Source organism: Penicillium roqueforti (assembly GCF_015533775.1).
Source record: "Penicillium roqueforti strain LCP96 04111 chromosome Unknown scaffold_34, whole genome shotgun sequence".
Classification (NCBI taxonomy): Eukaryota; Fungi; Ascomycota; class Eurotiomycetes; order Eurotiales; family Aspergillaceae; genus Penicillium; species Penicillium roqueforti.
In genome coordinates this window covers 199,383-224,230 of record NW_024067598.1, presented here as the reverse complement: position 1 = coordinate 224,230, position 24,848 = coordinate 199,383, and the positions used below count along the sequence as shown (strand labels likewise).

At 51.1% G+C, this 24,848-nt stretch overlaps 10 protein-coding genes across 10 annotated transcripts; 5 read left to right on the top strand and 5 right to left on the bottom strand.

The window, feature by feature from the left end:
- Positions 1-224: 224 nt before the first annotated feature.
- Positions 225-1,761, bottom strand: LCP9604111_8583 (L-fuconate dehydratase; the record flags this gene model as incomplete). The annotated part of the gene is made up of 4 exons (XM_039076742.1): positions 225-827; positions 891-1,496; positions 1,552-1,656; positions 1,717-1,761. The coding sequence occupies 4 exons, from the start codon at positions 1,759-1,761 to the stop codon at positions 225-227; spliced, it is 1,359 nt and encodes a 452-aa protein (XP_038925495.1).
- A 613-nt stretch (positions 1,762-2,374) lies between these two features.
- On the bottom strand, positions 2,375-4,880 carry LCP9604111_8582 (uncharacterized protein; the record flags this gene model as incomplete). Its single annotated transcript, XM_039076741.1, has 5 exons — positions 2,375-2,467; positions 2,532-4,022; positions 4,077-4,669; positions 4,728-4,787; positions 4,862-4,880. 5 exons carry the CDS (start codon positions 4,878-4,880, stop codon positions 2,375-2,377), a joined length of 2,256 nt encoding a protein of 751 aa, XP_038925494.1.
- A 944-nt stretch (positions 4,881-5,824) lies between these two features.
- On the top strand, positions 5,825-7,540 carry LCP9604111_8581 (glucose-6-phosphate isomerase; the record flags this gene model as incomplete). Its single annotated transcript, XM_039076740.1, has 2 exons — positions 5,825-6,324; positions 6,379-7,540. 2 exons carry the CDS (start codon positions 5,825-5,827, stop codon positions 7,538-7,540), a joined length of 1,662 nt encoding a protein of 553 aa, XP_038925493.1.
- A 347-nt stretch (positions 7,541-7,887) lies between these two features.
- Positions 7,888-9,232, top strand: LCP9604111_8580 (uncharacterized protein; the record flags this gene model as incomplete). Its single annotated transcript, XM_039076739.1, has 3 exons — positions 7,888-8,051; positions 8,115-8,127; positions 8,225-9,232. The coding sequence occupies 3 exons, from the start codon at positions 7,888-7,890 to the stop codon at positions 9,230-9,232; spliced, it is 1,185 nt and encodes a 394-aa protein (XP_038925492.1).
- A 370-nt stretch (positions 9,233-9,602) lies between these two features.
- Positions 9,603-10,292, bottom strand: LCP9604111_8579 (mitochondrial 37S ribosomal protein bS21m; the record flags this gene model as incomplete). The annotated part of the gene is made up of 1 exon (XM_039076737.1): positions 9,603-10,292. The coding sequence occupies one exon, from the start codon at positions 10,290-10,292 to the stop codon at positions 9,603-9,605; it is 690 nt and encodes a 229-aa protein (XP_038925491.1).
- Positions 10,293-10,608: 316 nt separating this feature from the next.
- On the top strand, positions 10,609-11,093 carry LCP9604111_8578 (phosphatase YCH1; the record flags this gene model as incomplete). Its single annotated transcript, XM_039076736.1, has 2 exons — positions 10,609-10,720; positions 10,783-11,093. The coding sequence occupies 2 exons, from the start codon at positions 10,609-10,611 to the stop codon at positions 11,091-11,093; spliced, it is 423 nt and encodes a 140-aa protein (XP_038925490.1).
- A 256-nt stretch (positions 11,094-11,349) lies between these two features.
- Positions 11,350-18,672, bottom strand: LCP9604111_8577 (CAZyme family GH18; the record flags this gene model as incomplete). The annotated part of the gene is made up of 9 exons (XM_039076735.1): positions 11,350-12,251; positions 12,319-12,523; positions 12,603-12,869; positions 12,932-12,945; positions 13,930-15,882; positions 15,973-16,239; positions 16,321-16,425; positions 16,498-16,705; positions 16,777-18,672. 9 exons carry the CDS (start codon positions 18,670-18,672, stop codon positions 11,350-11,352), a joined length of 5,817 nt encoding a protein of 1,938 aa, XP_038925489.1.
- An 896-nt stretch (positions 18,673-19,568) lies between these two features.
- On the top strand, positions 19,569-21,198 carry LCP9604111_8576 (uncharacterized protein; the record flags this gene model as incomplete). The annotated part of the gene is made up of 6 exons (XM_039076734.1): positions 19,569-19,787; positions 19,843-20,209; positions 20,269-20,286; positions 20,378-20,851; positions 20,917-21,060; positions 21,128-21,198. 6 exons carry the CDS (start codon positions 19,569-19,571, stop codon positions 21,196-21,198), a joined length of 1,293 nt encoding a protein of 430 aa, XP_038925488.1.
- Positions 21,199-21,368: 170 nt separating this feature from the next.
- Positions 21,369-21,765, bottom strand: LCP9604111_8575 (uncharacterized protein; the record flags this gene model as incomplete). The annotated part of the gene is made up of 3 exons (XM_039076733.1): positions 21,369-21,492; positions 21,550-21,660; positions 21,719-21,765. 3 exons carry the CDS (start codon positions 21,763-21,765, stop codon positions 21,369-21,371), a joined length of 282 nt encoding a protein of 93 aa, XP_038925487.1.
- Positions 21,766-23,604: 1,839 nt separating this feature from the next.
- LCP9604111_8574 (uncharacterized protein) lies at positions 23,605-24,482 on the top strand (the record flags this gene model as incomplete). The annotated part of the gene is made up of 4 exons (XM_039076732.1): positions 23,605-23,760; positions 23,890-23,967; positions 24,016-24,401; positions 24,458-24,482. The coding sequence occupies 4 exons, from the start codon at positions 23,605-23,607 to the stop codon at positions 24,480-24,482; spliced, it is 645 nt and encodes a 214-aa protein (XP_038925486.1).
- Positions 24,483-24,848: the final 366 nt, after the last annotated feature.

Below are 24,848 nucleotides of genomic sequence, written 5' to 3'. Positions count from 1 at the left end.
AGTCGAATTGATCCTGGGGATCCACATCTGTTGACCAAGTTGCGCAAGCTCTATCTTCAAGTCTCGCCTGAGAACATGTCTAGGGAGACAGCCCTCTATATATATCCACAGCCAATCTGAACCGAGTGAGTATGTACTATATTGAAACCTATTTTTGAAAGCTATTAACATGATATACATAAACACATGATCGTCTAGAGCAACAGCACTCGCCATTACCAAATCTATACAACCCTGGGCCCATAAATAATGCTCTTAGCCTCCTCGGATCTCCACCAACTCTTCCCTTCCTGACCAGGGTACTCAAACGCATCCATACTTTCAGCCTTCATCTCCACACTGTACCCAGGCTCCAACGGGGTGGCATAGTAACCATCCTTAACGCTAGATGGGTGGACGAAGTGCTCATGGAGGTGATCCACATACTCGAGAACGCTCTTCTTCCCGGTAACGACAACATAGTCGATCGTGCTCAGGTGCTGTGTGTACTCCGGCAGACCGACACCACCCGAGTGCGGCACGATAGGCACGCCGAACTTGCGTGCCAGCAGGAGAATAGCCAGGACCTCGTTCACACCACCGACACGGCAGGCGTCGGGCTGCAGGACAGTCAAGGCATTGGCTTGCAGCAGCTGCTTGAAGATCACGCGGTTCTGGCACATCTCGCCTGTGGCGACGCCTACGGGGCCGTAGGGGGTGTTGGCCAGAGCCTTGCGGATGGCAGCGTGGCCGAGAATGTCATCGGGGGAGGTGGGCTCTTCTATGAACCAGGGCTTGAACTCTGCAAGCTCTTGCATCCAGGTGATTGCTTCGGGGACGGACCAGACCTATTCATGTGCCCAGTGTCAGTCTGACTCGAAAGTGAAACGGAATCGGTAGTGATAGCGTACCTGGTTGGCATCAACCATCAAAATATTACCCTTATCATACCCAATAGCTTCCCGTGCAATACGCAAGCGGGTCTTGTCATCTTCCAAATCGGCCCCAACCTTAAGCTTGAAATGCTTGTATCCCTGCTCAACACTCTGATCCAACAACACCTTCAGCTTATCCTTGCTGTATCCCAACCACCCGGCACTGGTAGTGTAAGCAGGGACAGCCTGGCTAGCCTCTGCCTCCTTGATACGCTCCTGCTTCCCCGACTCAACCTCCTTGAGCAGACTGATAGCCTCTTCGGGTGTGATGGCATCAGTGATATAGCGGAAATCAATGCAACGCACGAACTCCTCAGGCGTCATGTCCGCAACAATACGCCAAACGGGCTTACCGAGGGTCTTGGCCCACAGATCCCAGAGTGCATTGACAACAGCGCCGAGAGCGAGGTGAATCACGCCCTTTTCGGGGCCGATCCAGCGCAGCTGGCTGTCGGAGACGAGGTACCGCCAGGTCTTGCCCCAGTCTGTGGTCAACTCGTCTAGATCTTTGCCAACGACCATTGGGGCGAGCAGGGAGATTGCTGCGCAGACAATTTCGTTACCGCGGCCGATTGTGAAGGTCTGCAGGTGTTGGGTTAATTGGATTGCTGTGAGTTGGTGATATGGTGTGACGTACCATGCCATGTCCGGAGTGTTCTGAGTCTGTGGTGATGATGCAGTAGGCGGAAGAGTAGTCGCCTGCTGCGTTCATCGCATCTGACCCGGTCTTATCAAGCGAGGTCTATGGTGGGCTTGTCAGTATTGAGTGCATTGGGTATATGGAACTGCAAGATTGACGTACCGGGAACCTCACGTCCCGTGTGGTGAAGCCAGTGATTTTAACCATTGTGGATGGCTATTACTTGTGGTGATAGAAATAGGCTTTACTTCTGTCAATGGCTTGAAATATTGCTGGCGCAGGTCGGTGCTAGAGAAACACAGTGGTTAATCCTGAAATGCGGGGTGTATATATCCGGGGTATAGAATCGAAAGTCGGTTCTACCCTTTTTTGGCAGCTCAAAGATGCACAAGGAAGAGTAAGAGACGAAGAATATCACCGAGAAGAGATTACAAAAGCCCATCGAGATCCTACTCCGTATATACAGCAACAATCTTCCCCCGCGCCATCTCCAGTTTATCCCGCACCCCTCTCTCCTCCCTAGTCATTTGCAGCAGACCCGATCTTATTGGTGGAAAATTGTAAATGCCGGGAAAATATGTCATTCCACCAATCAGAGCCCAGATATATACTCGGAGCTGCTCCGTGACTTACCCCAAGCTACGTGGGAGCTTGTTTACCTGCAGACTAGACCAGATCCTGTTGAAAACCCCCAGAGTATGAGATTTCAAAAAATTTGGCATTGTACATGCAACCACTAGCTATTCCTTTGTGTACATGTTGTATTTCGTATCTCAGTGAAGCCCGGAAACATCAGGCACACCTGTCGTTCATGTGCAACCTACAAGGACAGGCCTCGTTTCTCGCTCTCGGAACAGAAAATGATCATGCGCCAAAGCTTGCGAACGAGGACTTCAGCCTCTTCGTCCAATGCCTATAGATAGGGGATTGAGGTCAGTAAATTGTGTCAAGAAGAAGACCAAGGGGTAAATACTCACTTCTGCCAGCTGCTCCACCAACTCCTGGGGCGATCCATGCTTCCGCACATGTTCCTCCACCACATCTACAAGCATTTGCTCCTGTACACCAAGATATTCGACGATCTTCTTCTCAACGAAAGGCTTGAGTTGGTCGGTGATGATAGCATCGTCCACAAATTCCCACTTGATTGCCCAGTTCCACAGGCCTTCCTTCTCAGCCGGAATCTCTGCTGCGAGTTGACGGGCCGCCTGAGCACGTTCTTCGTCAGTGAGACCTGCAGCTTCGGCCGCCGAGTCGAATTTGATCGGAATGAGTGGCCGACGGGTTGTTGTCTCAGGCTCTTCCTCGTCCTCCAGCAGACCTTCCACATCGGCCACTGCGCGCCGGCTGGTTGCGGCCTGGGCCTTCTGCGCGGCAGCTCCAAGAGAGAGCTTGAAGCGCTGGGGTTCGCGCGGTGCCTCCTGGGGACGTGTCTCGAGCTCCTTGGCCTGGCGAGCGAGGAAGTCGTCGGCCATGCCGCGAGCCTGCTCCTGCTGCTTGGCGGATTGCACACGTTCGCGATCCTCAGCGGCGCGATCGGCATCGTCAACATGGGCCTCACGAGAACGGAAGGCTGCACGGGTCCGGAGCCAGGTACCGCGATCTGCGTAGTAATCGACTGCCTTCCGGGTGTCCTCGACATCATCGTTCCAGGCGTTAAGTCGTGCTTCCATCTCATCGTGCGCAGCTTGCAACTTTCCGTCTTCCTCATCCTCACGCTTCTTCTCTCGCTCCAGGGCTGCGGTTCGGCTGCGTTCACGGCCAAGCCAGCGGCGCTCCAGGTCTGAGAATTCCTTCTCTTGTTCAGCCTTGAGCCGATCCTGTCGGCGGCGTTCAATTTCCTCGTCGCTAGCATCCGAGTTGTCGTCACCGTTGAGGGCATCGGCATTGACAAAAGCAACTCCCTTCTGATAATCCTTAGGAATCTGCACACCGAATGCCCTCGGACCAGAAGGTGCGTTCATCACATTGCGATCCCGTGGGCCCAAGGGAATACCGTTGATACCGGCAGCAGGGCCACTAGGAGCGGATGCCGGGGGCGAAACAAGTCGATTGATCCGAGAGCCAGAGTTGCGTGCACGCTCCATTGACTCGATCTCTTCCTCGCGTTTCATACGCTCGATGTCGCGGCGGGTGCTTCGTTCACGGAAAGCCGAAATCTCCTTGGCCACATTGGCGCGCATTTCTGGGGGGATATCGGCCAGCTCATCTTCAATGGTGATGGGAATAGTGACCACTTCCCCATCCTTTGCAGGCTCGGCGTCCTTCATTTCCGTGTCGCCTTCCCGATCAAGGGCCGATATCTCCTCCTTTGTCAGCGGGGCTGTGGGATGGAAGAGGCTTGTCAAGACTTTGTTCAGATTGTTGCGCGCAGCGGTGAAACGTGCCTGGCGTTCCTCGGGGTCTTGTTCGGCTCGGCTAGACTCGAATTGCTCTAGGTAGGTGAGGGTACCTTCGTCGACGACGACCTAGTAGACAAGTTAGAAGTCAGATTTGCGGATAGGGAGGGAATTTTAACGCACTAGAAGCTTGCTCTTTTCGACTTTTTGTTCCTCATCGCCTTCGGCGAGGGGTACCTGTATCTTGACCGGGACTTCCACGTCCTTCAGGGTTTCAACCGCAATCTCAAGACTCTCCGGGTCATCATACTCGGCAAAGCCAAACCGGCAAGGTTTGTCATCAGCATCTGTCGCGCGAATCCAGCGACGCAAGATACCAGTAGATCGTAGAATGCGCTCAATGCCATCATCACCGCCTGCGCCCTCTGTAATCCCACCGATAAAAATGGTGCGCACGACCTCGTCGCGTGTAGGTGGCTGGAGCTGCATCATGGTCTCGCGACCATGATGGCGCTGGGTATCCATTCCCATCGACCCCAGACCACCGCGGCGCCCAGGAGCATCGGGTCCCCGTTCGCGACCATTCTCCTGAGCTGCAGGCTTGTTCGGGCCCGAAGTACCCAAGCGAATCACCGGCGCAGAGAAATTGATGTTTGGCATATTCATAGGCGGTTGGAAGTTGGGCGGGAAGCTTCCTGGACGACCAGGCTGGATATTTGCTTGCTGCATGCCGAGGGGGGCAGCAGTGCCTGGAGCAGCCATTCCTGGAGGAGGGGCTGAGACTGGTCAGTATATATTGTTAATAACATTAATGCGCGAAAGGAGTGAACTCACCCATGCCCGGAGGCGCACCATAGGCACCGTAGTCAGGCGCGCGTCCATAAAGACCCGGAGCTAGGTAAGAGTTAGTTTTAGGTTTTCCGAAGCATCAAGACCTTTATCAAGGTCAAAGAGAAGATAGCACTCACCTTGGTAAGGATTGTACATGATGCAAGCCAGTCGTATCACCTGTAAGAAAGTGAGGTTGATCAAGGCGCAATTCAAACCGATAACTATCAGCTGCCAACAAAAAAGCTCGGGCGGTGACATGGGCGGTGAATTTTCTATTGGCCCGTGCACGTTCCATGTTTAGCCGTCCAGCGAATCTATTCATGTTATGTCTTGTAGGAGTACTTTTTGCATATCCTCTATGAACAGGTTCTATTAGCCCTCAAAACAATACAGAGAGCATTGGAAATTCCCATGCATCCGGCCCTTGGAGGGTTGGAAGGTATATTGCAATGCATACGGAGTATACGGAGTAGACTTGCAGTAGTAACTAGTATCATCTTATCAAGAGTAACACATTAGTTTCCTTGAGAATAGGACTGTTTTAGCTACAAAAAAGCTATAGCCGTTCAATTTCCAATGCCCGGCTATACAATTAAACGCGCTGGAATCGAATTGGTCCCAGAAGAGTAAAAGCAATAGCCTATGGAGTACGAAATTACAGGTGTCCGAATTGGTATACCGGGTACTCCGTATACATTTTCAGTACCTGCGGAGAACAAAAGGAGAGGTTTTAGGTGAAAGGCTCCAATGAGAAGGATAATAGCAGTACTAAGAAGAATAATTCCAGCAGCAAACTAGATAAAAACAAGTCAAACAACCAAAACCTCTTTAATAAAGAAAACAAGTGAAATAACAGCCGAATGCGGTAATGATGATGTTGCCCCACGACCCCCTCGGACCCCAACGCGCCGGATGCGACTGACGCCATTAGTTTTCCTGCCTTTCCTTGGTTTCTTCATTCCTCTCTATCATCCACTCTACTTTCAATGTATGTTTATAAGTTTCATTCTATATCATAAACCTGACATACTTGGACATTACCTTCATATTTCACTTGCCCCGCACTGACCCTCTTGTCTATAGAACCCCTCATCGTCATCATGCCCGGCTTTTCGCAGACCAGCGACCTTCCCGCCTGGAAGGAGCTCCAGGAGCACCACACCACCTTGGGACGTAACCTAGTTCTTAAGGATCAGTTCCAGAAGGACCCAAAGCGTTTCCAGAACTTCAGCCATAAGTTCACCAACACCGTAGACAACACAGAGATCCTCTTCGATTTCTCCAAGAACTTCCTTACCCAGGAGACTGTTTCTCTTCTGGTCCAACTCGCTAAGGAGGCCAATGTCGAGGAGCTCCGTGATGCCATGTTCCGTGGTGATCACATCAACTTCACCGAGGACCGTGCTGTCTACCACGCTGCTCTGCGCAATGTTGCCAATGAGCCCATGCAGGTCGACGGAAAGAGCGTCGTCGAGGAGGTCAACTCCGTGCTGGAGCACATGAAGGAGTTCTCCGAGCAGGTCCGCAGCGGCGAGTGGAAGGGTTACACCGGCAAGAGGATCAACACCATCGTCAACATTGGTATCGGTGGTTCCGATCTGTAAGCTTTCTCGTCCTTGGTTAAGCAGGAATTGTAGCTGACATCTGCACCTAGCGGCCCTGTAATGGTCACCGAGGCTCTCAAGCCTTACGGCCACCCCGACATTAAGCTCCACTTCGTCTCCAACATCGACGGCACACACATCGCTGAAGCGCTCAAGCACTCTGACCCGGAGACCACCCTTTTCCTGATTGCCTCCAAGACCTTCACTACCGCAGAGACCATTACCAATTCCAACACTGCCAAGGCTTGGTTCCTCGAGTCTGCCAAGGATGATTCACACATTGCTAAGCACTTCGTGGCTCTGTCGACCAACGAGCCCGAGGTCACCAAGTTTGGCATTGATGCCAAGAACATGTTCGGATTCGAGTCGTGGGTGGGCGGACGTTACTCCGTATGGAGTGCCATTGGCTTGTCTGTCGCTCTGTACATCGGTTACGACAACTTCCACCAGTTCCTGGCTGGTGCCCAGGCCATGGACAAGCACTTCCGGGAAACACCGCTCGAGAAGAACATTCCCGTTCTCGGTGGTCTGCTGAGCGTTTGGTACAGCGACTTCTTCGGTGCTCAAACCCACCTGGTCGCTCCCTTCGACCAGTACCTGCACCGCTTCCCCGCCTACCTGCAGCAGCTGTCCATGGAGAGCAACGGAAAGGCCATCACTCGCACCGGTGAATACGTCAAGTATACCACTGGACCTATCTTGTTCGGTGAGCCTGCCACCAACGCGCAGCACAGCTTCTTCCAGCTTCTGCACCAAGGCACCAAGCTCATCCCGGCCGATTTCTTGATGGCGGCTGAGTCGCACAACCCCGTCGAGGGTGGCAAGCACCAGCGTATGCTGGCTGCTAACTTCCTCGCTCAATCCGAGGCTCTGATGGTTGGAAAGACCCCTGCTCAGGTCAAGGCCGAGGGCACTGCCGAGGAGCTTGTTGCTCACAAGACTTTCCTGGGTAACCGTCCCACCACCTCTATTTTGGCTCAGAAGATTACTCCCTCTACCCTGGGTGCTCTGATCACTTACTACGAGCACGTCACCTTCACCGAGGGTGCCATTTGGAACATCAACTCGTTCGACCAGTGGGGTGTCGAGTTGGGCAAGGCCCTTGCGAAGAACATCCAGAGGGAGCTCGAGACCAAGGGCGAGGGTGCTGACCACGACAGCTCCACCAGTGGTCTGTTGCTTGCTTTCAAGCAGAAGGCCAAGCTGTCTTAGAGTGTTTTAGTCTTTCATGAAGCACTGTGGGATGTGTAGTTTTGACGAGCAACGATTTTCCACATATTTTTCCTTTGAAAAGAAATGAATGATTCCCAAAAATTCCGTTACCAAGTAAGCTTTCGAATGGAATGCGAAACACGTTCGGTGTTAGATATGAAAGAATTAGAAGTAGGGAGGTGGTTGGAAGTAGCAGCAAGGGGAAATCGTAGGGAAACCCGCTTTGTTGTCCGCAACTCCGCAACGCGGGTACACCTCCGTCCTTCACTCCTGCGCAATCCTCGAACACTGAAACTTGCCGACGCGGGGCGGTTTTTCTCCTTAAATCATTGGAGAAAAAAGCAACAATGTCTCTTTTACGTCAATTGAGCCCGTCTTCCGCAGCAGTAGCGCTGCTGTCTTTGACAGGCGCATTGTGGCCAACCAACGCACTTGCGGGGAGCACCAATGACAACAGCGACGGATACAAATTGAGAGAGGATATCCCAGTGTCATGTCTGAATCGAACCATGTGAGACCACTCTTCAATCAAGCTGTAGAGTACGGCTAACCATTGCTCGTTCTACACCTGCAGGGAAGGAGAACATGTAAGCGCCACCAGTCTGCCTACCGTCTCCTGACACGAAGACAATAGCGCAGACTACCAGGAAACACAAAGCTAATAGCAACTACGAAAACATCCAGGTCACTGACAATCTCGGCAAACTCCAATACGTCCCCTTCGTGACCTGCAACGAAACCGCCCGCCCTCTCTCTCTCCACTACGGCATATCTGAAACAATAACATGCACCATCGACTCCCTCTCCGATGAGATGTACCACCTCCTCGAGTTCTACGTCCATTCGGATGTACCAATGAGCTGCCGCGTGCCAACAGCGCCGCTGACACCATCCACCAGCGCAGAGCACGCGGACAAAGACTCGGACCAGAAGTCAGGCGAAGCAGACACCCTCTCCGCACTAGCCGACAACGGGCCACCCTTCACGCCTCTCACAATCGCGCTGCAGGGCACACTCCAACTGAGCCATTTGCACATCTGGACGGATATGAACGTCGTAATGCACAACATGGCCTCGGACGCGGCTGCAGAACAAAACACCAAAACTCGCGGTGGTCAGTCTCTGCAGCCTGGCTTCGTGGTTGGCGGTGTTGCATACTCGACTCCCGAGTTCGACAACACCGGCAAGAATGCCAAGCTCGACGAGGACGAGGAGCCTGTTGCCCTTGCTCAGGCGGCACGCGAGCCGTGGACTGCTGGGCATGGCACTAAGGTTGTGCGTGGGGAGCCGCTTACCTTCTCTTTCCACGTTGCATGGTTGGAGGGCGGTGCCAGTATTGGGTGGCCGGTGCGGCCTGCTTTGGAATCGTGGCTGGCTTTGGCGACTGGGTCTGGGAAGAGCTCTGGGTCTTTCTTTTCCAAGCTGGTGTTCTTTGTTATGGCGGCCTCTGTTGGCGCTTTAGTTGCGCTTTTCTGGGAGCGCAATGGTGGGCGTTGGCGTGGGCGATCCGCTTGGCATGGAGATGGGCTTTTGGGTGCGACCCCCGTCCGTGGAGCGAAGAGTCCTGGTGTTACCTTTGGCAATGGGGGGAAGAACAATGGCTATGGTGGTTACTCCGGCCCTACTATTGGCAATGGCAATGGGAACGGGCTTGGAAGTGGATATGTCTTGCCAACTGGAAAGAGGGATTAATATTGAGAACTGGGAGGAACTAGGTACATATAGTGTAGCGCTTACGACATGTACAGTGTACCTAACTTGAGAGGCAGAATTGACCACTAGCAAAAAGCCGGTGCTTTACATATAATGATGCTATACCCAAGTAATCGAGTCAAACAAATCCGATGCATTCATTCCATATCTAATGCAAGAGCCAAATTCAACAGAAAAATCAAGTACCTAGATAATAGTTGTACAAGTAACAAAAGAAAACACCAATTTTCAGGCCAAGGCCACTCTGCCCACTCAGTCCATCACCCACACCAGCCTTCTCAGTATATACATACAAGCCGAGTAGACAAGCCGCAGCACAAAAGCCCAAAGCAAAAGGAGTAGCATAAAACTACCAACCCTGTGCCTGCATACGCTGAATCTTCTTCACAGTGCCCTGGAACGAAAACTTGAACAGCTTCTTCCACCGCAACATCTTCTTCTGCTTGCGCACCATACCCTTTCTCACATGGAACTTCTGTTCGTGAGCATCATGCCGAACGCTATTCTGCGAGATAGTAGCCTGAAGCCTGCGCAGCGCAGCACCGAGATCAGTACCACGCTCCGGCTCAACCTGAATCTGTCGACCAAGCGTCGGCCCGAGCTTCAGCTCGACCTTGCGTGAAGGGAGAGGCACTCTCGAGCGCGCCCGGTAGCTGCTCTGTGCGCCTTCGCCGACAGCCCTGGAAAGCGAGTCTGAGAAGATCCGACGCTGGGCGCTGCTTGCTTCTCGGGGCTTACTGAGGTCGAGTCTGCTGAGGATGTCGTCGAAGTCGGAGACCGGTTTGCGGGCTGGCTGTGCGGCCCTGGGGGCGGCTGTGCTTGGCTCGGAGGTCGGCTTTTGGGCTTGCTTCGCCGCCTCGGGGGCCGTGCTTGGCTGGTCGGTGGGAGATGTGGGTTTGAAGGGTGGGGTTGGTGATGAGGCGGAGGAATTGTAGCGCACTCCGTTCGCGAGGGAGGCGACGCGGTGAAGCTGGGTCTGCTGTTGGAGCCATGGTGTTGGCCTGGCGCGGAGGCTGCGGGCTAGGAGGCGGAAGTCCATTTTGATTGGACTCGCTCGTGTCAGGGCAGCAGGTATATGGAGGTGGATTGAACTGTCTCCTGGCCTTGGGAAGGAAAGATTGATCGAGGTGGACGCGCAGGGTCGGAGGTGCTCGAAGTTCCCGTGACGGAAAATCATTGTCTCCCGATTGGAAAGGAAATTATAGGTCACGTGTCGTGTGCTTTAGAGTCATTTTTCTCGAGATCGTAAATATCACACCTGCAATCTTGGGAATCTTGTAAAATTACCATATCCCCCTCGTTTCACTTCGAATAGCTCTCTTTATATATACAGTTTACAGAGTTCGACAAAAAAAATGTCATCCATCTCAATCGCAACTCTCCCCCGCATGGGCCGCGATGTTCTAGCGACACTGCTCTCAACTGGCGAACCAAGCAGCCTGGCGATTGTCGACGTCCGAGACTCAGGTAAATAACCATTATTTTGCCATACAGTCAAATCAAAGACTATCAGTTGACAGTTGGAACAGACCACGTTGGTGGCCATATCCACTCATCAACTTGGGTCCCGAGCTTAACACTGGACGTGCGCATGCCAGAGCTTATCCGCACTCTCAAAGACAAGGAAATGGTTGTATTCCACTGTGCACTCAGCCAGCAGCGTGGCCCCTCTGCTGCCCTTCGCTATCTGCGAGAGCGCGAGAGCATGTTTGGTGCGGAAGAGAGCCAGAAGCAGCAAGTATTTGTGCTCGAGGGTGGGTTTGTGGAATGGCAGCAGAAGTATGGCAATGATACTAAGCTGACTGCGGCTTATGCTGCGGATATCTGGGAGGAATACTGAATTGGCCCTTTTGGGATGGTGGGGGTTACGGCCGCTTTATGCATCTGCTTTTTTCATGAGACTTAACGAACTTGATATGAGAGATACCACTTAGATGCATTGATGGTTACATTTTAGTTTTTTATTATTCTGGGATATTGGGGCCGACGAGCTCTGTTTGATTGTTTCTGTATGTTCGGCGAGTCCATGTGATTCTATTTGATGAAAGATGTGATTATTGTACATGAGATGGCTTTGGGTCTATTATACTTGCCGGTTACATCTGAATGCCGCCTCCAAAACCAACAGGCCGTCTCTGCCCTCCATTTTCAGGTATAATGGCCATGACCTTATAGATCTGTCCCATTGATCCGCCGCTCTTCTCAACCAATCGCTTCCAGGCGGTCTCTAGTGTCTTTTTGTGTTCTTCATCTTGCACCTTACGGAGCAACTGCTGCATGCGCTCCTCAATACCCATGGCTGCGAGGAAATCACCCTGTTCAACAGGACCGTGAACCTCGACGCCGTCGCTGCCTTCGATGGCCGCTTCAGCCAGCGAAGTGAAATCCACATCCGCGCTGACATCCACACGCCCCGGTTCCGAGAGTGGTGGCACCTTCTTGTGGCTTTTGATTCCGCGCAGCGAGTTGATGGGAATGGTTGACAATGTCCCGTAGTCCATGATCAGGGCTGCGCCAGATGGAGTCTTTTTCTGAGATGACGGCGGTGGGCTAGAGGGAGAGGTCTTTTTAGCAGCAAGCGCAGAAGCAGAGTCACCACCGATCCGGCGCGCAAAGTCTGCAGCATAGATTCGGCTCTCGGGGCTGATCTCGATGGTCGCGCCTGGCTGCGACTTGAGTGCTCGGTAACGCTGGGAGATCTCCGGGATCACTAGCGATGACGGCGTGGAAGCTTTGGCTTTGGTTAATTGAAACTCGGGCTCTCCTTTTATGTTCTCTTCCACGGCTTTTGGATTTAATGTCACCATTAGCTCACGCCATTGCGGGGTGTTTGCGTGTTTGGGCGGATTATGTAGTTCTACTGGGCCAGTGGGAGTCATGATCTTCCTTGGCTCGTTGGCAATCTGGTTCTCTGGTGATGGTGGAACAGATTCGAATGCGTGAATTGGAAGCGCGTCGAAGAATTCATGTGCGAAGATGAAGGGTGTCTTGCCTTCCTCTGTGTCGCCGATGTCATTGGTCAGCATCAGACAAAAGGGTAAAACCGGATTGAAAGCATCACTCACCATGCGGTAGAAGACGAATATCCTCCACCCAGACGATGGGTACATCGAAGTACTTGCACACACTCCGATGGCCGATATCTGTCTCCTCCATCACAGCCTTCTCGCCGCACAGCAACCGCTTCTGCACTTCTCGGAGAGTTCCACTAGCTTCCACAAGGTAAATAGCTTCAACACTCGAAGAAAAGCTCTTGAAGTTTCGGAAAGTCTGTTGGTTATAGAAATCGTGGTCAGTCCAATGAGCTCTTTCTTATAAAAGGAAGACAGGTATAAGTGCAACTACCCACCCGTAGCATATCATCCATCAAAGTTCCTTTTCCTGGACCAACCTCCATCAGCTGAACACCACTCTTTGTCCGCCCCTGCGCCATCCACTCCGCGATAGTCCATATACCGATCAACTCTCCAAAGACTTGCGAGATCTCGGGCGACGTTACGAAATCACCATTTTTGCCGAAGACACCTCCGCCCTCCCCTCGAGTTGTATAATATCCGCCATCTGGGGAAGTCAATACCTGACGCATGAACGCCGCGATTGGTACGGGACCTGTGACCTAATTTGCGGTGTCAATGATCAGCAAAAGAGCAGAGAGGTTAAAGCTAAGTGCATATTTACCCTCATGACACTGGCTAATGTTTTTGCCAGCGGCGTGGACCATTCTCTCTGTTCAAATGTGGAGTTCCATCTCCCTGGGCATCTCAGAAGTACTGGGTTGCGAGGTCTACAGAGGACGTACGACGCTACGCGCCTCGTGGTCTGGTTCATTCTTGGCTCGGGTTTGGGGGGCAGTAATTATTCGTATCATCAGATATACAACAATGGAACTGTTTGCGGCAGGTAAACAAAATGACCGGGCCAAACACTCCTTCTATTGCCTTGCGCCAAGTCGAGATGTTTCTCTCAATCTCTCCGCGGAAGCTCCACTGCACGTGATCATATCTTTATCGGACGGTTATCGGCCGCTAGTCCTAAGATGGTATGGCTCGGAAATCCAAGCCCTAAAGACTATATCAATAAGCACAGTACTAGCTGTAACTAGCCACTAGCAATAGTATACATAGGCAGATTCAATCAAGAGGCCGAGTCTATCTATCCTCAAACTAGCTAATTAGTATTATCTATTGTACACCGAGATAAGTGGGCTCGAAATTTTGTCCCATCCAGGTAATCCGTAGAAATCCTCTAGGGCGTCGCCTGTAGCTGAGCTTTAAAAGAAAGCAAGAGGGAAAGCCACGTGAAGGGAGGCTCTTAAAATGCGGGTACGAAGTGCGGCTTTATTCAGAGCGCAGACCGATCGTCCAAAATGCAAAGGGAAAAGCATGAGTTTTAGGCTTATATAGCCGCTGGCCCTTTCTAGCTCTAGTTTTGACACTGTAAGCTAATTTCAAACTTTGTCTTCTGAAACTCGGAGATGTTAACAGAAGATCTGCTTTGAGCCTTGAAAAACACATATAATAACGCAAATAGTTATAATTGTTCTTTTATTGTAGAATTCCCCTATCCTCTTTGATATCACAACGCCGGGGGGATCATTTAGTAAGTGATGACACACTGGATCGCCTCATAGTAGTAATGGTATATATATGTACTACCACCATCGGCTGTAGTCTTACCGCAATCAAACGTGGCGGTTTTCCCGTCATAATCTTGGAATTTGCTGCACGAGAAGGTTTTTGAGCCGCATGTAACCGACCCTACAGAGTCGGTACTTCCGGAGTACTTGCAGCCCGTGTACTGTGCAGGGAGATCAAAAGTACCCAGTGATGCAGGATAATCATCACTAGCGCCCGCGTCGATAGGGCCAGTTACACGGTAGGAGTTGGTGCATACGTTCTCGGTTGTCGAATCCTGATTGTAGGCGTAGTAGTCACCGGACCAAGAGTAGGAGTGCTTCTCACTCAAATCAAAGTATACCGTGTGAACCTCGTACTTCAATATCATGAACTCATTCGGGTAGTTAGGGTTAGGACTTGAGGTTGAAGTGGTAGTCGTAGGTGTGCTACTGGTTGTCGTAGTCGTGGTCGTGGTCGTGGTGGTGTCTGCGGTCCTTTCCCACTCATCGTAGTCGGATGCAACGGCTGCAAACACAGCCTGATTATAGTGAGAGTCGTTCTCGTAGTCGTATATCCCCGTTGGGGAGGCAATTGCGTCCGGGACCTCGCTGGTGGTGATGGTGGTTGTGACTGTCATATCTTGCACGTCGCAGTCGATCACCGTCTCGCAACGAGTTCGCGTGGTGGTCGAGAAGCTCCTCGTCGGGGTGGTATGGACTGCCGTGCTGCTGATAATTACCGTGCAGTCACTGGCAGTGGTGAAGCTCGTGCAGGCCTTTCCGGTCGGCATGCTGTTCGCGGGGCAGCGATTGATGTTGCACGGCTCGTTGCACGATGTGGCGCCGCCCGCGCAGGAAGGTAATGTCGGGCAGTTGTTCAGACAGGTAGGCCTGGGTGTAGGCGCAGGATTCCCCCCAGGCTGAACCGTGATGGTAATACCGTTGTCGCACCACGGACAGCTCATATCAATGCAAGACGGACCGACGCAGGGTCCCGGGCTGCAATTATTCAGTAAGGTTTTCACACAGCCGCCACCCTTGTTGCATTTGGCACCTGAGCATCCGCCCCCCTTGTTGCATTTGGCACCCGAGCACCCACCACCCGAGACGCAGTGATCGCTTGAGCAGCGACCCCCTTCCTCGCAGTTGTGGCCTGTACATACTCCGCCCCGGACGCACTTTGGACCGGTGCAGTCGCCGCCGCGGGTACAGCCGGGGCCGGTACAGTCTCCACCGCGTGTACAGTCGCTGTCGGTGCAATCAGGCCCCTTAGTGCAGGCATCACCGATACAGTCGGTTACTCCTGGATCAGGTATGGGGGTGGGAGAGTTGTCGTCGTCAGGGATGGTGGGTGCAGGGATTTTGGGTGTGACGAATGATGGCAGGCTGTAGCTTACCGTGGGCTGCCATGTAATGTAGACTATGAACCCTCCTGCATCGGTGGTGGTGGTGGTGGTGGTGGTGGTGGTGGTGGGAAGACCAACCAAGTCTGTGGTGGTGGACGGACCATCCACCTCGCCGTCGGGCGAAGTGATCGCCCACCCTTTCGGCACCTGAATCCCCATGGGGCTCGGCGTCACACGCGGGATGGGATTGTATGTGATGATGGTCCCATTCTCCGTATCCGAGGAGGCGATCGTAAACGGCTGGTAATCGACCTCAGAAACGAGGAAGGCAGTAGACACAATGGTAGTGCTGACGGTGCCCCCGGACACCAGCGTGATCGTGGTGTATGCCGTGCGGGTCACCGTTGTCGCCAATGGGGACGCTTGGATAAGATTTGTGCACCCGACGGGGGCATCAATGACCGGGTTGACCCAGTTCCAGATCATGTTGTCGAAGACATTGATGCACGACGACTTGTTGTAGTCTCCCGTAGGACCGACGGTGTCAGCCACATTGAAGTCTTGGAGATCAACCGCCCAGTCAATCGTCCCCAGGAAATTAAGTTTCTTCCATGTGTCCCTTCGCGCCTGCTTGGTGTTATAACTCATGTAAGCTACCCATTGATCATCTGCGTATACCAATCCATAAGTATAAGGTCTCCTTGACGAATGATTCTGAGTGCGGATGATGGCAGAGGTCGGAAAAATAAGATACTCACTCTCATAGACTACGTAGTCAGAGGCCGTGTCCTTGTCGTACCAGGTCTTGACCGATTCACCGCCATGCGAAATAATCTCCTTGATTTCCGCGTTCGAGATATAGCCCCCGGTACCGGTGCATCGACCTGGCTTCGCATTGGAGGTCTCATTTGTGCCAGTGAAAAAGCAGTCTGGTCCTGTGCAACCCTGTTTGGCCATCTTGAAGGATCTTCCGTAACTCGACTCACCCACCATTATCTTGTTAGAATGCACACCTGCTTTGGTAACTGTTGACCGATGGGCACATCAGTAAAACTTTCTTCAACTAGAATTACATGTGCCGATGAACAAGGGGGCCAGATTCTTACTCATAGCAAGTGCCAGAAGCACTTCAGTCTGATTAACATGACTGCGAAGACAGTTGCCACTTTTGCATCCTGACTGCGTGTACATGTTGCCATAATCCCACTGGCCTGGAGATCAATGTCAAATGTTAGTAGACTACCTCTAAGGTATTGGGAAGGGGGAAGGGAGGGGGGTGGGACCATGTAGATCGTAAGCCATGTAAACAATGTAGTCGACAATTTTCGCAATATCGCTAATGGGGAACGCTTTGAGATACCAGTATGAAGCTGGAGCGGCAATGGAAATGGAATATTTGTCTGGTAGCTCCTGTCGTAGTGCCTTGAGCGTCGCTAGGTAGTTGGGAGCATCTGTATTGAGGCCAGGGGGGATTCCGGGGATATCAGGCGCCTAGATGAGACAAGACCTACTGTCAGCAGCTTGCGTACCACCGAAAGGGCAAAATAAAAGGTTATCAATACCCCAGGATACTCCCAGTCAATGTCGATTCCGTCTATACCCGTTCTATTGGCAAAGGCAACGAGGTTGGAGATGAACTTGTGGCGATTGTCAGGGGCCATGGCTTTGCGAAGGATGTCGTAGGTTGACACATCCGTCGAGAAACCCCATCCCCCAAAGGAAACTATCTTCTTTACGTCTTTCAGATCCATAAAGCCGGACCACTGGCTGTGCGAGTCATTAACGTATACAGACAGGTCCTCACCAATAGAACCAAACGCCCAGTGCATGTGGGTGTAGTCAAGTGTGTTGGACCACTGTGCACGCATGTGCAGACATTTACGGTCCCAGTTGAACGCCTCATAGTAGCCCACGCGCTGGTAGCCACCCGAAGGACCGTCATGATTATTAACAATGCCGGTACCACAGTTCGAGATGCAGCCGTATATTCCCGGCTTCGATGTGCCCGGATTCCGCGTGGGGCCGGTGGACAGGGTGCAAAAGCTTGAGTCAATCCCGCACTGGCCCCAGATGTTGCAGCACGAGTTCAGTGGGCACGGGTTCAGCAAGGCAAATTCCGAGGCGTTGGTGAAAGGGCTGTCCAAGATCGTGCCGGGCACTTGCGGCCCACAGATAGCGTTGGGCAGAACGGCCGGGATCGGGGGGTGTCCCGAGCTGAGACATATGTTCTGACTGTGACCCAGGTTGTCGCAGCCGTTCCAGCCCCATGTGGTGCCATCGTTAAATTTCCCAAGGTCTTTGGCCGTCAGACTCCAGGCAAGGCCGATATCGTAGCATGTATCACCGGTCTGTGTCGTGTATGTATAGCAGGTGCCGTTATCGTAAGGCTGTGGCTTCAGGAACCCGTCGGTGCAGCAGACACTCGAGCCAATCTTCAGGTTCGAACACATTTCCTTGGAGTTGTACTTGTAGAACTGGTCGAGGGTGATACCGCACGCCTTGGCTAGAGACTGGCAGATGTCACCCGAGACAACCGTCCTTTTTTTGCAGTATTTGGCTGTGCGAGCGAGGAGGGGCGCATCAAGTTCCTGACCGGTAGGATCTGAAGTTGTGGTATTGTTCCTTCCGACTGGATGTTGCGGTACCTCCCAGATACTGACATTCGGGAGTGAGGTCGCGTCGCCGAGTCCGCTCTCACATTTCCCTTGACTCCATGATACCAGTGCGGCCTGCACAGCAGAAAGGTCCGCTACGGTTGAAGTGGCAATACCAAAGACATGGTCTGCGTCACGCTGATCACCGCAGAGCTGTGTAAGCGTGGTCGCGGGAGCCGCTCCCTTGAACTTGGAGAGGACCTGGCCCATCACAGATGAAGCTGTAGCTTTACCCAATGCCTGGCCGGCATACACGCCGACAACCACCCCCTTGTAGTAACCCAGCATAATATTCTTGGTGCAGTCCATCCCTGCGTGGAGGTATGCCTGAACCTGCGTGAGCACGGTGATTACATCCTCACTGGTGCCTTCAGCTGCTCCTGCAGATTTCTGTTGTGCAACCTGTAGCGTCACCTTGGACTCCCGAACGGAGGGGCCCGCATAGACCGTTCCACTAATTGTACCGGCATTCCTGGACTCATCCCAGCCATCACCTGTGGTGCAGGCGCGAAACTTTAGCGTCTTAGAAAAGTCATTCACAGGAGTGTGAATGGCGATATCGAAAAGAATTGGCTCATGGCAGAAGGAGAGCCGGTCAAAGGAAGCATAGACAGTCCAGTGCTGGGGCTCGTGGCTAGCACACGGCGCTGGACATGGTTTGAGCTGCGACTGGAACGCACCCGGGGCATTCAGAGCTGCAGCTAGGCGTTCAGAGTGGGTACTCAAAGCCGAGGCCGGTGTGCCGAGTGATAGTAATACACAGAGGACCGGTGCTACCGCCGTCCAAAGAATCGTCCACGGCATCTTGGATGTTCAAGACAAAAAGATAGGACAGGGGAAACAGTGCAACTGGAAGGCAGTTGCCATGCGTTGGAGGAGAAGGGTGGGGGAAAAACGAAGGGAGCATCGACATGTCTATGTAGCGAAGCTCGATAAACAAGCATTTGTTTGTCGGCTCCGTGTGATATCAGGACCGCTCTGCCCTTGACCCCTGCAGCTGAACAGGCGCCCATGACACCCTACAATGCTACTGCATTAGTGCTGACATACGCTCTTTGGATAAGGCTGCGAGCCTTAAATTTGGAGCATAGATGTCGATCATCTGAGAGGTCAGCTCTGATGATCGATTTCCCTATACAGACACTCTTGAATGGAAAATTGTTCTCTCTTTCACCAGAACTAGAAAGGATAAGCATAATTCGCGTACAACATAATCTCAAATATCACCGCTCCGTCGGAATGTAACGACCCCCTCCTTTGCATAATAGTAGTCTTACGTAGATTGCATCACTGGACGCCTGACTGCTCTCATTTCAGTAGATCTATACTAGTTATAGTTGGTGTTGCATCAAGCTCGGCCTCCCAGCTAGCCTCCCACGCTGCAAGGCCGAACAAATGTTTGTTTTTTGTTCTACCTGGTGCGCAGTTCAGGTCGCGAGTGAAGGAGAATGCTACCACGCAGAGACATCATGAGGCCGAGGTTAGATATCGTAATGTTGAAATATTCGAATAGTTTTCCCGCACTCCTGAAAATTATTTCTTCGTTGGAGGTAGGTGTCTGCCTATTTTCATTCTGTTAATTCAGCGGGGACCCGTTCAACTTGTCCTTAGAAAGTTCTAAAGGTACCTTGCATGTGCCGTACGAGTGTTGCATCACCTAAGGCTCTCTGGAAGCCACTACGAAGTAAATCATCGTCGGCATGAATCTCATCTCCCTCTCTGGGTGGCTTGCTTTATGGGCTGGTATATTTTCTGCCGCACTGGCAGCACTGGCTCTGGAGAAGGAAGTCTCCTTTAATGAAACATCCGCAACCCTATTATCCAGTAGGTCTATCGAGAAGCGGGAAGTTTTCTTCGGTTGCAGCAATTCCGACTTCTCAGGAACCCTCGCCCAGGCGATCCAAGATGCTAGCGCTATCGTAAGTGTTACCCAAATCCTGGCCCTACTGCTATGATGCTGATACATAGCGGCAGATATCCAACATGGTAGCCCATCTAGAGCTAGCCATCAGCCTCTACAACGAGGACGGCTCCGGAAACCTCAAGGCTAGCAAGGCGACTAGAGCGCAGCGTACTTTTGACGAACACAATGCGTTCGCTTCCTACGTCATGTTTATCACAAAGCACTACTTTGGCCCTGACGATCCTCGAAACAAGAACGGCCTAGAAAAGCTCAAGGGAACGAGAGACATGGCCAGAACAATACAATCGCAATACGCAAATTACCTTGCAGGTCGGCCCGTCCGTTGGATTCGGGGTGGATTCCCGTATATCAATATCTACTGCAATGACGCCGATGTGTACTCCGAGAGAGACAGCGCGGGTTTGACATACACTGAAGGTGATGATCCCTCCCTGGATTTCTGGATCCCCGATCCTAACTGCTGACATGTTGATCAGCTACCGGGAAGACAAACCGTAAGGGCCATCCATCTACCCGTCCATCGATCCGAGGGTGAGGTAAAAACCCGCACCTTCAACCCTTGCTAATTATGCCTCAAATATATAGCCTCTCTCGCAAAAGGTGGGACATACGTCTATTGGATCTTTCAAACGAAAGGTACACCGAATAAAGAAGGCATCTGGGTGCCATACCAAGCTATCTGTGCACTACAGGACGGGGCCGATCAGACACGCTTCGGCCCCGTGCCCGCGCTTCCGGGAATCAAGGCGTATGTGTACGGAGCGATTTATGGTCTAGTTCAGGAGACCATGGTCTTCTGTTCGTTGAAGTTCGACAAATGGACTGAGGTCGAAACTAGCCGGATAGGGAGCGGTCTGCACTACCGCGACCTGCATGTTGAAATCGGCTCGAGCCCAACTACGAACCAGAAGAGTGCCATAGAGAAACTGCTGGCTCAGCCTGACTTCATTGGAAAGGAGGGCCGGGGTATAAAGTGGCTGTCCGACTTCCTCGTGTCAACCGTGATCCACGAGTCGACGCACGCGGAGGCGTTCGTCGGTGGAGGAAGCAAGACGCTGAGTGAGCCTTCTCATTCCTTCTCTTCGAGTCTCCCTCTCCTTGAGATATATCTGACATGATACCAGTTGACGTGAAATGCACTAGCCCAGCCCAGAATTCGCTGAACCTTGCGTGTATGAGTCGAATCGCCAAGGGGACAGACGGCCTTGACAAAAACGGCAATACACAAGGGCACAAGGACGCAGAAGCATTTGCTATTTACGCCATGAGTAAGTTATCTCCAGATTGATTGCCTGGAAAATCAGCTTGGTTTATCTGGCTAACTGGTTCGCCTAGCAATGTGGGTCAACACGGTATATTGGTATGCCGGTTATTCCCCTAAGGATAGAAATACTTATAAGGGTTAAGGTCCGCTTGCTGTAGCAAGTGTGTGACGACGGTATAGCTCTTGAATACTCATACTTCTTGGTCGCTGTAGCTTTCTCCATCTACTTCTCATTTCAAACTCGATTTAGGCCAACAAGTGGTGGGATTGCCTGGTGCTTTCTGCGGCAGTGTAAGCAGAAATAGCTGAAGATCAGTTGCGAACCCTCCGCTGGGAGAGTGGCAACTCATCAAAGCTTGTTTTGACCTTCTTCAGACAATCAAGGCGTTGAACGACTTCCCAGCTAAGACCCCTAGGCTCGGAGCTGATCATATCTCTATAAAAGAGGTTAATCAATGTCATGATAACAGTATACAGTGCAGGATTTCCTTACGTCTGTCTCAGCTTGATATTTTGGTACATTTGCAACCTGTCCCGGAAAATGTCAGGCATGATTCCCTCATCGATGCGTCTGTAACATCTTTCAATTTGACCGTCGACATCACTAGCACAACAATGTTAGCAAAGAGTTGATAGACAGAGAAATTTAACCCGGGTCTTACTCTTCGGCAAGATCTGTCTCGCTTGAAGACCATCCTTTAGGTAGCATGCTAGGATCGGTTATAGGCGCGTCACGGTGTCCCTATACTTTCGGTGGCTTGAAAACTTGACCATGCAATGAAAGGGTTCCGGGACGACGTAGCCCTTCCCCACGCGCGAGGAGGTCGCTCGCAAGTGCAACATGGGGCAGACTTGCATCTTGCACCCTCTGTCAAAGGCGAATTTGTAAGCAATTGTCATGATACAAGGAGCAAGGAGATAGAATACCTTGTTCCCTTTCTTTGCAGAGGGCTTGGTAACACGACTGAGGCTAGAGCCAGATGCCCTAGATCCTCTAGATCGCTTCTCATCCATGGGAATACCAGGCAGAAGGACCGATTTATCAGATCTTCTTCTCTGGCGAGTGACAGGCATACTGAATGAACACCACGTAGGGTGATTGATGAAGAGGGACAAGAAAATGTGGAATTATACCAGCTAAGTTGTGAGATAGGGAAGAGAGAATATTCATTTTGAAAAACAGGTGGCTTTTATAACTTAGGACATCAACCTTCGGATGTTATCAGACAAAGGGAACTGTAAAGGAAAAATAACTCGGTAGCTACAGAGTCGAGGCATCAGCACCAAACATAAAAAATCGTTTAGTTATCATTACGACGAAGTTCATTGGCATCCAAGGTGGGCGGCAAGACAAAGAAATGCTTTGACCTGGGGTAGAACCTAAGCAAGAAAGAAGATTCGAAGCTCTTCAAAGACAAAGAAAAGGCTGGGCTATAGATAGTAGCCAATTACTTTCTTGAGACACTCCGCAGTAAAGCCAGAGATAGTGGAACAGCTTCTCTTCTTTTTTTAATTGACTTGATACTGAAATATACTAGTTACGTGTCTTGTTTCACTCTTAGACTTCTGCGACTGCCTTCACTGCACTATGACTTATTTCTTTTATGTATCATCCGAATCGCGTTTAGCCACAATACAAACAAAGAAAATTTGCATAAAAATCAATATTTGGACTCGTCCAGAAAGATGATGTTGAAATTCCTCGGAAAGATGATTTCGAATACGCTCTATCGTGGGAATTCCAATCTGGTCGGTAAAGAAGAGAAGTATCTTATATTGGCTAGGCTCTGTATTTTTATCCCATTTTAGTCTGAACAGAAAGCATCGCGCGAGGTAGGGCCGGACCTATTTCTCGTATCCCCGCCCAATCAGTAACCCTACCTGTTACGATCACACGCTCCCTTCTCACTCGGGACCTCTTCTTGGGAGAGACATAGCGCTGTCTCTGGCCTGTCGGTCAGGGTGAAGAAGGAAATAATACCAATGCAGATAGTAATAATGCCTTCAATCGCGAAGATCATTCGCCAGCTCGAGAGAGAGCCAACACTATCTAGCTTCAGAATACCAGAAGCTAGAAGACCACCAAATGCGTCGGCTAGTGGGGCCATAACAATAAATAATGACAGACGGAAGGCAAGTTCACTCCGTCGATACCATCGCGAAAGATATTAGGCGATTCCAGGCATCAATCCTACCTCGAACAGACTACGCGGTACAGGGGTCGACTCTCTCCGCCGCAATGCTGGACCTCAAGAATGAAGTAATTAGAGGTCAAGATTTTTACCAGAAAAATGTTCTTTGTATGTACAGCTCTCCATATATATACGATAAAAAAATAAGTGACTCAAGACTCCAACCTTCTGGATTCCACTGGCGATATGATATATAAGTGCCAAGAAATGACCACCCCGCCGACCTCCACCAATTATTGCCAATTTACAACCCCCTATACAATAGCCTAGTCGGTCGCAGGTTACAGAAGGGGTCAGAATGGCCTTAGAACTATTTGGGAAATGACAATGGAAATACCCCCAACGTGATAGCCATCATGGCTGCCTACCGGTCCGGGCACCTTGTCTGGGATAAAGAGAAGGTCACTTACTGGGCACACGGAAAAATGGTTGGCGGTCCCAAGAAGATGGAAATGGAAGAGTTTTACGCTCTTAGTAGGCAGCTTGGCCCAGCGGGTATTTGGGTAGAAGGAGTGAGTTCGAATACATAACGGCTCTGAGTCCTATTCCTCATGCATACGTAGATCTCTTGTTATATCAAGTCGGCCCAACATGAGGATATAGAAATATCCTTCTGCATACAGTACTAACTTGACTTATAGATGGACGACTACAAACCAGAACCGATGTATCTGTTCTTCTACATGCCCCCGCTCCAGAGAGGGTACGCCATGCATGAGGTATGACCTCCCAAGTGAGATTTCAGAATCTATGTTAACATCAAACAGTTTATCGTATCGATCCGAAATCCTAACACATGGCAAAAAAACACATGGCAACATACCGTACACCTCAATGTTATAGAGGATACTGGTGCTATAGCAATGAAGATCCACCAGTCCGATAGACTGTACATTGAACGACTGAGTGGCGCCGGTCTGCCTGTCACTGGTACAACAAGAATGGGTACAGCGGCTGGTGAGGTCCCGGTAGATAATGTGGTATTGCAAGTCAACATCTTCCACAATGATCAGCCACTCCTCCCCCGATGGACTGATATTCGAGCCTGTATAAGCCGTGGGCCCCGCAATGCTTCTACGGGTTTGCGGCTATCTGGTCTCTGGCTACACCATATGCTATATTGTTTGAGTGTGCCTAATAACTCTGAAGCTATGTACGTGGGAACCGACCTCCCCGAAATATTGGCAAATGTGCCACTTTGCAATCCAGCATACGCAATACCGCCATGCACTGATCCTATTTGATCAATCATTCTTCAAGGAATGTTTGACCATACATAGGGAGCTGGAGATCAATTCCTGGTCATATATTCTCGTCTTACTTGATTATACTCGTGTTTTTCCTTTTTTTTTTTTGCCTGTTCTGTCCGTTTTGTGTCTTTTCTTTTGGTTATATTGAGCTTCAGTCACGTCTAGTCCTTGTGCCCCTTGGGGGCATGAGATGACCGGGATACATATATCTCTTATATTTGGAGTTTCTGAACAAGTGATGTTCCAGGACATTGTTGCAGATTTGTCTTGGTTCTTTAGTTTGACTTCTTTTCTTTCCTCTCGGGGGTGTAAACAAGTAGCGAGGAGCGACAGTAATAAATAAAATGGGA